This window comes from Lipotes vexillifer, unplaced genomic scaffold, assembly GCF_000442215.2.
Source record: "Lipotes vexillifer unplaced genomic scaffold, Lipotes_vexillifer_v1.1 scaffold342, whole genome shotgun sequence".
NCBI lineage: Eukaryota > Metazoa > Chordata > Mammalia > Artiodactyla > Lipotidae > Lipotes > Lipotes vexillifer.
The window spans coordinates 3,213,245-3,224,537 of NW_006786802.1; the positions used below are offsets into that span (position 1 = coordinate 3,213,245).

The 11,293-nt window shown below is 44.2% G+C and overlaps 1 protein-coding gene across 1 annotated transcript in view; it reads left to right on the forward strand.

The window, feature by feature from the left end:
- Window positions 1-2: 2 nt before the first annotated feature.
- TOX3 (TOX high mobility group box family member 3) overlaps window positions 3-11,293 on the forward strand; it is a 111,324-nt gene continuing 100,033 nt past the window's right edge. Inside the window, exon 1 of the mRNA XM_007459468.1 lies at window positions 3-246. Coding sequence (XP_007459530.1) covers window positions 160-246 — 87 coding nt within the window. The 5' untranslated portion in view covers window positions 3-159. The remainder of the gene's footprint in view (window positions 247-11,293) is intronic.

Genomic DNA, 11,293 nt, shown 5'->3' on the forward strand with positions numbered 1-11,293 from the left:
AACTCCCGGTCGCGGCGCCCCTCCGGCCCAAGTCCCGCGCGCCGCCCCCGGACAACCCCGGCTGGGCGCCCCCGACGGTGGATCTAGCGGCTTCGAGGAGGCGGGCACCGGTCCCGGCGAGCCCCAGTCCCGGCCCCCGGCCCCGGGCCCGGCTCCGGCATGGATGTGAGATTCTACCCCGCGGCGGCCGGGGACCCCGCCGGCCTGGACTTCGCGCAGTGCCTGGGGTACTACGGCTACAGCAAGGTGACCGGGCCGGGCCAGGGCCGGGGGGCGGCGGGTCGGGGGCCACCTCCCCATCCCGGGCGCGCCCCGCGGTCCAGATCTCCGCCTGCTGCACTTTTCTCTCCCCTCTCCGCTCCTTTCCCTTTGCGCTTTCGTTTCTGTCCAACTCTTGTTGTTATTAGTAAACACGATCGAGTTCCCCTGAGTTTGGGGGGGAAGGGGGCAACGCAGGAGTCCCCCATCTCGTGGTCTGATGACTTCGCCGCCCCCCTCCCAGCCCATCTCACCTCCCCCACGCCCCCGAGAGCTGGACCCAGGGCCGCTTAGCGAAGGAAAGGAACTAACTTTTGAGCGTGCCCTGGATGGGGTCTTCGAAGAGGGGAGCCTCGAAGTGGTGGGACCCCCGCAGGTGGCCTTTCCTGCCCTCTCGCTAGGGCGCTCTGGACCATGCAATGGAGGTGCCCGCCCCTCTCTGGTTAGCACTAGTGGCTTCTTATCTTTCATTTTTGGGGGAGGGGTAAGTTTGGCATTTCGGGGAGATCAGGGTTAGAGACCTCCACACCACGCCCTGGGTCACCCCACCTCCTTCACCTCCCCCTGTTCCAACTTCGAGGACCCAGCGTTTCAGGTGGCCAAAGGTGGATCTGAGAAGGGCAGCTGGCCGCAGCTCGGAGCGGCGAGTCGGTGCGAGAACCGCGGCCCTTGGGCCAGCGCAGCGCGTACTCCCGTTCTCTATCCTTTCCTGAAGCCCCCAAGGCCAAGCTTTAGAGGAAACATCACCCCGAGGGCGATATTCAGAGAAAGAGCTGTGCTCTGGCTGGCCTGTGCCTTTTGAATGTGGTTTTTCTTTCTCCTTCCCCCCTGCCCCTCCCTCCTCCCCTCCTTTTTCTTTCAAATCGCAGTTTGTTTATGATTGCTTGGATAACAGAGGAGGAAATAAGGAGCCTGCAGAAAGAAAGGTGCTATACAAAACTAATGAATACATAGCAGGAAGAGGAGGATTTGTATCTAAGAGTGAGGAACAGTTTGCTGTGCCCCGTGGCTGATGGAGGCTCGTGTTCCTTTCTGTTTGTTTATACTCCGTTCCCAACTCCAGTGCTGAAGTTTGTGAAACACCATTAGTTAGGGTCTCTCTTCCTCACCCCTCTGCCGTGTGTCATCATCACCCAGCTCTGCGCCTGCCACGGAGGGGCCTCCCAACAAGTATAGAAGGAAGGGACATCATTCAGTGTGTTTTAACCCTTTGGTGATGGTGGGCGTTCATGCTCTCAGAATTCCTAGAGTGATAACATTAAGCATTGAAAGAGAAGCGAGAAAAGGCCTATCCCTGTAGCCAGAGTTCAGGTTTAGTTTCGGCCCTCTGATTTTGGATTTACTCAAGTTATTAAATGCTTTCAAAAGTCTCCCATGTATGCTCAGTCAGGGACTCAGGCAGCCTAATTAAGTATGTAGTGTTTCTGAGAATCCACCTAATTGTTCCAGTGGGGTATTATTTATCTCCGTACACCTTAGCCTTGTGTGCTCCAGCCTTGTATAGCTGGGCACATGCTCTTATTTTTGGAAGCCATTGCCTTGCCTAACGTAACTACTGCTTTCTCTGATTCAAGATCAGCAACACTCGAATGACACCAAAATAGAAACCTTTTGTACTAATCCAGTCACTGCAATGCGTGGCAAATCTCTCTGTTCACTGGGATCCCAAGGGTACTTCAAGGGACCGGAGGAAATTGTGGGTGTTTTGTGTGTGTCTCTTTTTACTTTTTGAGAAAGGCTATTTCGAGTCAATTGAAACTCAGAGCATTTACTTCTGGGAGCGCCTAGAAAGCTTGAAAACAGACAGTGTTTGTTGAGATGCTTGTTCGGTTTCAGGAGTGAGGATGCAAGATGGATTGCTGTCATATTTTCCTCATGCAGCGATTCGCCTCAAATAACTCGGTTTCTTAGTTATTCAGCAATCTGTCGTCTGAAGTGCTCTGTGTACCCAACTTATGAAAGTCGGGGCTTAATATTGGTAGAAATCAGACTGTACTTATTTTAAGGGATGTTTGCATTTCATTCCTTGCAGATAAAAATACAATACTCTTTAAATTGAGCCACGATACTGTATTTTCCTACTCTTAATTTCAGAAGTGAAAAACCCAACTTTACTCCCCGTAATTTTTCCTTATGGGGAGAATTCAGAAGAAGTAGTATTAACTTCACGGGTATAAAACAGCAAGTGCTAGTTAAAGGTTTAGAGCATTTCATTTCATAGCTAACTTGTGTGTCTGAGGTGACGTGATTCAATGGATTTATACTGGAAATGTAAAAACCAGCGTACAAAGACATGCATGTATCTTATTTGAAAACACCTGTAATCATTAATCTTTTAAGACTTAACTTTTGATCATGTGCGTTATCTTTCCGGATGGGAAGTGATGGCTTTCAAAGAAAGTCTGTTTCTGCCCTTTCTTGTTTTAACGACCATCTGGGAAACTTTAGAAGAAATACAGAACCCTCCGCTCCAGGCTTAACAAGGGAAAAGTTAGCGCTTATCGTTAAATTTATTTACAAACCGTGAATAATAGGGTTTCATTCACTTCTCTCTTTAACAAATGACCCGAGTCCTTTGTATAACTTATATGCATGTGTATTATCTTCACATTCTGTGAGTATATGGATCCTTTTTAAATGTCAGCGCTCATGAAAGTGTGTACTCTGTCTATGGAGAATGGATGAAAGAGTTTTGAGGGTTCAAAAGTCATTGCAAGTAGGAGAATAACTTCAAATAAAATATAGCCAGGATCATTAAAATCAGTTAATAATTCATTAACCAGCCACTGATGTATAAACTTAAAGTCATCTCTGTTTCCTCAGGGCTAATTTCCATTTTAATTTCAAGTGGAAAATCTACTGTTTGAACATTTCTTTTTTCTGATGCAGCTAACAAATTAAACTAACACCTGTATCTTTTTAAAAAAAAAAAAAAAAGCCTTGTGTTATTCAAGTGAATTAGTGACCCGTTGTCTATATATCTGGAACTTTTCTTTCCCTGGGTTCACTTTGTCTTTACCAGTAAGAAGATAATACGCAACATATCAATCGGCATGTAGTGGTCAGAAGTCCGCTCTCCTCACCCACCCACCCCCAAATACACTGTTACATTTAATGTGGGTGTAAGCCAGGTAAAATCACGCATTGGGTTAATAATGAATTTGGACTAAACTCTAGTTACCAGCTTTTCTGCATATGCTTAGGGCTTCCCCACCCCCTTTGAAAATACGGCTATTGACTTCTTACCCTATGTCGAATAGTCCTATGCTGTTGTAACTCCATCTGTCCCAAACATTGCTTTCTAATTATTATATGTGTTATTGATCACTCTGCTTAATTAAGATGTTCTGATGTGAGCACTTTCCCTCCACCTCATGGGCCTCTACCTTGGCTAGCTTGAAGAATAAGAGGACCTGAAGGGGTGGTTTGTCATTGGTCTACCTTATTGGAGACCATGGTTCAAGTTGAGAACATATTGAGAGGGAAGGGGGATTTGATTGAAACTCTCCTTAAGTTGATATCTTGCACTAGCATGAGAACTCATGATGTTATTTCTAGGGTCTGGAGTATGGGGGTGTTGAATTTTGAGAGCAGATTGAGAGATTTCCACGTCAGGTGTTTAACCAAGATGTGGAAACCACATTGTGAAAGAAAGAAAAGGTTCTTCTAGGGACCTTAGAGCAAGGGTCATAAACTCTGTCTGTAGGGACAGCCAGTTAACCTTCATGAAGCTAGAGGTTGTGGTCAAGTGGAGAACGTGCCCCCATTTAAAGGGGGAGCCTTGCTCAGCATTAGTAGATTGTTGCCATGCCAACATTTGACCCAGTATCTCCACATTCTGCAATTCTTTTTTTTTCAAGAGAATGATAATCTAGGTTTTTATGGGAAATATCCTGAATTTTAAGTATTGGCTGCAAATTAACAAATACTTGAAATCATTATGTGGGACCCTCAAAGCATGCCTGTGTACTGCTCCTTTGCAACTTTTGTCTTAACAAACTCATATGCAGATGAGGATTCAAAAATCATTTTTAAATAAATCATTTCTAGTTTACTTTCGACTATGTGGGCAGTTCTACTACAGTGTTCGACTATGTGGATAATTCAGTTGAGTGAGTGGAGGAGGTATAATTTAACCACTTTCAGTGTAGTTCTAATCTAATAACTTGGACTCTATCATTCGTTAGTCTTACGGTCTCAAGCCAATGGAATAGTCATTCTAGGTCAGGAGCTGGCAGACAGCAGCCCACAGGTCATGGTCTGTAAGTTAAGGTTGGTTTTTGCGTTTTTAAACTGTTGAAAGAATTCAAAGGAAGAATAATATTTCGTGACTGTGAAAACTACATGAAATTGACTTTTGTGTCCATAAATAAACTTTTATTGGAACACAGCCCCACTCATTTGTTTACATCTTGTCTGGGGCTGCTTTCGTGCCACAGTGGCGGAGTTGAGTCATTGTGACAGAGACTGCATGGCTTGCAAAGCCTAAAACATTTATTATTTATAGAAAAAGGTTGCCAACCCCTGTTCTAGATGATCAGTCCACTGATGGTACCGTGATCTTCCTTTGTTCCAAGCCAAGGCAGTAGAAAGAAAATCAAGATGGCCTAACTGGGAAGATGACTCTCTCGGAGAATGTTTCTGGAAATGCTTCTAGAACAGTGGGGTCTCAGCCCTGGCTTCAGCCATGGTCGGGTAGGAGGAGGCTTGTAGAATATACTCAAGCTCAGCCTTACCCCAAACTAGTTCAGTAAGAATCTCTGGGGATGGGATCCAGGCAGCAGTGTGTTTAAAAGCTCCCCAGGTGATTCCAACACGCAGCTATGGTTGGAAACTTTGTTTTAGGCTGAGGATCCTGAAGTGAGCAATGTGCATGGGGCAGTAAAACTGGGTGCGAGGTTTGTGATTGCTATAAAGAAGACAAGACCTAGGACAGAATGGTTGGTTCCTGGTCGGCACTCAGGGCCCCTTGAGACCCTTGGCAATTCCTAAGCCCTATTGATTTGGGCTCCCCTCCACATCCTGCATTTAATACAATATGACATGATACCATGTCTTGAGTTGATGTTGATTAGGTGGCTTATGTTTGTATTTTGTAGGCATTTAATTGAGCATCTATTAGTTTTAATTTTGTAGCGTGTGTGTGTGCGTGCACGCACGCTTACTTCTGTGCTGCGTGGCCAATTACTTTTTTCTACATTTTAAACATTTCTGTAGGCTCCTGAGAAGCTTATAGTTCTAGGTGTCCAGTCTATGGTGACTACTGGATAAAGCAGTCCTGCTGACACAAACTTGAGGTCCAGAAACTCCCCATTTTTCCACGTCAACCAGTGGAATATTGATGAGACCCCTGTGCTCAGTGAAGCCTAATATACAGTTAGCCAAAGAATGTTAATTTTAGTCATTTCAGGTGAAGTCAATGGTTGTACGTGGCCACAGCATTCAAAGTATGTGTGGTTATTTCAAGAACTGTCTACTCCAGGTCACAAACTGTCAGGGAGACACTGAATCCACTTGAGGACTTGTTTTGTTTACTTTGCACCAGCATTTAAAAAAATAAATTAGTTGTCTGTTTCTAAAAATCTTTGCATATAAATCTGGATTTCCAGTTTTGCTTTCATCATAAATACTGGACCTGTACCCTGGCGTGGCATCATCTGCCAGTTGCCCTGATTCAGATGGCCGTGTACTCCACAGTTCACCGTGGTCCTCTCCACTCCCTCCACCTCACACTTAGGCCTTACGTATACCTCTCAGGTCCCGGGAGGCTTCGAGTTTGAAAACTTTGATTAGAAAGAGATGAAATTAAGCGAGCATCAAATGGTGCTCAGACCTAGTGAAATGAGGTCACTGTCATCGGAGAAATACAGACCCAGTGTTCCTTGCGGTATGTAGGATAGTAGATGAAATGGAAGAGTAATTTGTGATCATATTCTAGAGCCGTGCTCCTCAAACGTCAGCATACACGAGTAATACCCAGAGCGCTTTCTGTAGCACAGACCGTTGGACTTTACCTCTAGAGTTTCTGAATCATAGGTCTGGGGTGGGGCTCTCAGGTGATGATGTCATACTGTGAGTAGTGTGGCACAGAGGGCCTTCAGTGGTAAGGGAAATAGCTTGTTCTTTGTAGGTTTATCAGCTAGAATGCTTTGGGCTGCAGGTAACAGAAAGAACAACAAACAGTGCATAAACCCTAAGGACGTTTGTTTACCAGTAAGTCTTTACGTAGGCCATTTCGGGCTGTTTTGGATGGTTCAATCATGTCTTCAAGGACCCCCTTTACTTTTCTCTTTATTCCGCCATCCTTGGAATTTCAACATTCTCCTCATGGTCACAGGTTGGCTGCTGTAGCTCTAGGCGTCACATCCTCATACGATAGCATGAGAAATGAGAAGCAGGGCAGCGGTGTGGGTGGCAGTGGTAGTAAAGGAGCACTTTCTCTTTCTACACGTCTCTTATTAAGAAAGAATAGCTTTCTTGGAAACAGTTCCACTAGACTCTTTCATCTTACTGTTCAGAAATGGATCACATGCCCACCCTAGGACAGTCATTGGCAAAGGGGACTGCTGTGATCAGCATAGACCAATCCCATGTCATCCCCTGGGGCTGGACACTTGTCACATGAGCATAATTGATGTTACGCTCTGTTAGCAAGGAAGGCGGCTGCTGGAAGGACACCCGTGTCTGCTGCTGAGCACGTTGGAAGAATTTTGAGTGGGCTAGCGTGTGGTAGGGGTTGAAGTTTGTGAAGATGAATCTGACTTTTTGACTAGATTAGCGTGGGGCCCGACAGGTGGTGGCGGACGGCGGGGACCAGGGAGGACGCCACTAGCCAGTCGAGATAAAGGTGCGAGAAGGATTTGAACTAAGGAGATGTGAATATGGACGTGAAGGAGAGGGCACCGAACAGAGCATCTCTGTAGCTTAGGAAGGAGAAAGAGGAAGCGGAGACGACTCAGGGTGTTTGAACTGGGGACCTGAATGAATGTTAGGACTTCGAACAGAAGCAGAGAGGCCAGAGGAGAAGCTGGGGTTGAAGGAAAGATAACGCTGATATGGGATATTTGGGTGGAACATTCCCACAGAGATGTCAAGTAGGTGCCCTGGAACCTACCCGTGCCTTGGAACTCAAGAGAGCTCAGGGTTGGAGAACCAAAGTGGGGGGCTTTCTGTAAGTGATAAAGTGCTGGATACAGAAGTGACTTCTCTAAGAGTAAGGAGATGGGGTGGCAAGGACGCATCCTTGGTCTTGAGGGTAGGCTGGTGCGGTGTTTGGTAATCCAACTTCCCAGTTAGGGAGGCAGTATTTTAGGACGTAACATGTGAAACTCCAAAAATTTGGAAATCTTACTGTACCATGACAAGGATGGTATAAAAAAGGAGTGTGTGTGTGTGTGTGTGTGTGTGTGTGTGTGTGTGTGTGTGATGATACATCTTTTCTATCTTAACAGTTATTTGGAAAGAAACAGCCTTAACTGGCTATCATCAAGTGGGAATAATGCAAAATTTGCAATACCATACTTTACAACCACGTCAGCCATTTATGAATTAAAACATTTCATGTGTTTTTCTTTGTGTAAGAGATGCAACTTCAAACTGGATTTTGTGACATGTTCATGATGTCATAAGTATCTTGGGGAATCTGTTTTGAGTGTGGTTAATAAGGAAGGACAGGATTTCTAAGTATGCTTATAAATTCAGTGTATTTTAAAGGTGGATTCAGCACTCTTTAAAAAAAAAACCTATTAAAATAAAAGGAGTAGAGGCTTTTATTCAAGGTCTGCATGAGCTTCTGACAGGTTTTATCTTCTCTCTTTGTAGTAGGTCATTTTATTTTCTTTGTTTCCTAGGTTTGTATCCTGATCCCTTCCTTTGGGAGGCCATGTTCTTTTGGATATGTTCCACTCTTGTATAAAACACATTAGCCATTGGAAAATGGCCCTTCTTGTATGACTAACATTCTATCTTTAATCTTAATTTAATTTTACTTTGTTTATAAAAGAATACTTGTCATGTCTTGATAATCCATAAGTTAAAGAAATTGGCCAATATCAAGAAGTGTTTGGATTTCACTCTAAATACCTATTTGAATGATATAGATTTGTTCTTTTGGAGGAGATAGATTTTTAAGGTGGGCCCTTCTATTCCATATCTTGCGAGTTTAATGTGGCCTTTTCTACATTGACTATAAATTGTTTATATAGAAGAATTATATTAAATATTGTAATGGAAGTGAGTTTTCAAAATATTTTAAATTGATGTAGTGTAACCGTACTATAATGTGAGATTTTTCCAGCAATTTCTACAGCTAATTTGTAATGAGCAGGGGATTTTGGTGTGCTGTAGAATAACAAAATTTTTCCACTTTCTTTTAAAAATCTTCTAGATATAGGAAGGAGAAGTCTCAAATGCTGACCTGACTAGAACACTTTTGTGAAATATGTATGTTTGGTTGGAAGTTAGTTTTTCTCAAAAAAAGGATGAGTTAAATTTAGAACTATTGAGTACTCATAAAGCATACTAGTAGATCTGTTTTGCTACTCCTTTATGCCTGTCTCCAGGGAGAAACTCAACTCATTATTTGGCTTACTCAAAAAATTCTAACAACAATGTTTAATGGAGAAGTGGTTAAACTGTTGTAAAAGTGAAAATTCTTTGGACTCCAAGTGGGGAAAAGTCCTCAAAATGAGTTAAATAGAAAAGGGGTTGTAAGTTTTGCTTCAGGCATAGCTGGATCCAGGTGTTACAAAGGGATGCTGTCAAGACTCCTTTATATTAGTTCTGTTTTCATCTGTTCGGCTTCTTGCTCAGTCAGGTTATACTTGGGCGGTGGGAAGATGTTCAGTAGCAGCTCCAAGTCACACCTGCACAGCTCAGCTTCCCCAAGAAGGGGAGATTCTCTTCCCTGCTTGTTTCTGTACCTCCTCTGTACTGAGTCTCATTGGACAGACTTGGGTCACATGCCCAGGCCCAACATCACATACCCATCTCAGGATCAGGGGCGCATACTGGCAGCCCCATGGAAACCACATAGGCCAAGAGTCGGGAGCAATGGATCCTCAGAGGGAGAGCAAAACGCTGCTGTCACAGCAAAGGGAAGTGGGCGTGAGGTAGTTAAAAAAAAAAAAAAAAAAAAAGTCCGTTTAAACTGCTAAATGAAGTGAAGCTTGATGATTTTTGAGGATTTGAGTTGTCCATGTTTCTTATTCTTTGTGGAAACCAGAAATAGCCTGTGCTTATTTAATGCAAATGTCATCATTGTTATTTACTGAGCATTTATTAGGAATGCACTTCTTGTGAGGGGCTGAGATTAGATGTGGTCTGCCTTCAAGAGACCTCTACTTTGGTAGGAGAGCAGGTGTGCATATGTGAGTGTTCATGAAATTGTGTGTGTGTGTGTGTGTGTGTGTGTGTGTGTGAATATGTGTACATAGGGAGATGTTCTAGGCAGAAGCCAATGGTTGGTTTGGTGAAAGTGTTCCAGAAATGGTCAAGGAAGGGGAAACTTCAATGCAAGCAAAGAAGGGCCTGTTAGTTAGGGTTCACCTGCAAGTAACAGAAAAAAAAAAACTTGAGGGAATTGCCTGGTTGGTGGTCCAGTGGTTAGGGCTCCACACTCTCACTGCCGAGGGCCCGGGTTCCATCCCTGGTCGGGGAACTGAAATCCCACAGGCTGTGCAGTGCGGCCAAATAAAAACAAAACAAAACAAAAAAAAACCCAAACAAACTAACACCCCCCCAAAACACTTGAGAAGCAGTGGCTTAAATGAGATAGATTTTCTCTTGTCCCTAACGAAGACCAGAGGTAAGTAGTTCTGGGCTGTTATGTGGGCTTCATAGACATCTGGGACCCAAGCTGTCTCTAACTTTCATGTGACCCTTGTCCTTATGGTCCAAGGTAGAGTGCCAGTCATCATCGTGGTCCAACCGGCAGGAAGGAAATGTCAAGGGAGGTTTCCAGAGGCTGCCACAGGACACTTGCTTATTTCTCACTGGCCAGAACTGAGACACATGGCCACACCTGTGACTGCCAGGTTGTGGCTGGCCATGTGCCCAGGGAACACTCAGTTACTGCAGAAGCAGGGGTGAGTGCCTGTGAGTGAGTGATGGGTGAGGTCCAAGGAACCCTTTTGGGTATCTCCAAGTTGGAGATTTTGTGAACAAACTGTAATATTGTATTTTGCTAAACTTCGTTCAATATTTTCGGTTTTATTTGCTCCTTGGAGGGTCCTCTTTTGGTGAAAGAGATACACTGTGCTATCTTTTCAATGCTTTCTTCAGCTTTGGGGTTTTATTTTGGGCATGCTTAAAATACCCGACGACTGATCTGTGTCTTTGTAGGAACTGCAAATCCGATGTCCTAATGTTAATTGATTACCTATATTTTAGGCCCAAATTTCTCTTCTTTTCAAAATACCTCTTGAATTTTTACACTGCCATTTCTCAAGTCCCAACTCTGGGTAATAGAGTTTTGCGCACGAGTCAATCTTCAGTTGCGTTTTTTAAAACTAGATTGTTTTTCAACTGATGGGTTTCCTTTTTGATCAAACCCAGCTTACCTGTGACTCATCGTATCCACACATTCACTAAATCTTCTTCCCCAGAAACCTGCAGTTCTTTATGCCCTTTCTCCTCACTTAACCCTCTGGCCCCTTTCTTTTACCCTTGACCATGCAACCTCGGCGCCAAAGACACGGCAGCTTCCTCAGCCCCCTCTCCTTTTGCTGTGTAGGCTGTGTCAGCCTTTGGTCAGCCTCATTTCTCAACTTTAGGGTAACTGAACACTGTGTCCGTTTTCCTTACTAAAAATGAAAGCTCTCTGAGTGTACTTGCGTCCTTCTGTTTACCTGTTTATTCTCTTGGACATTCTCCAAACGGAGAGTCCAAGTAGTCTCCACTCTTTTTAAGTCACAGTCAGACCAGCTCTCCCCTCACTCTTAGGAGGGAACTCTCATCTTTCACTTCATGAGGAACGTTGATATTATCTGCTAGGAATTGCTCATGTGTCATCCTCAGTCGTGTAGGGCCCGCTTCT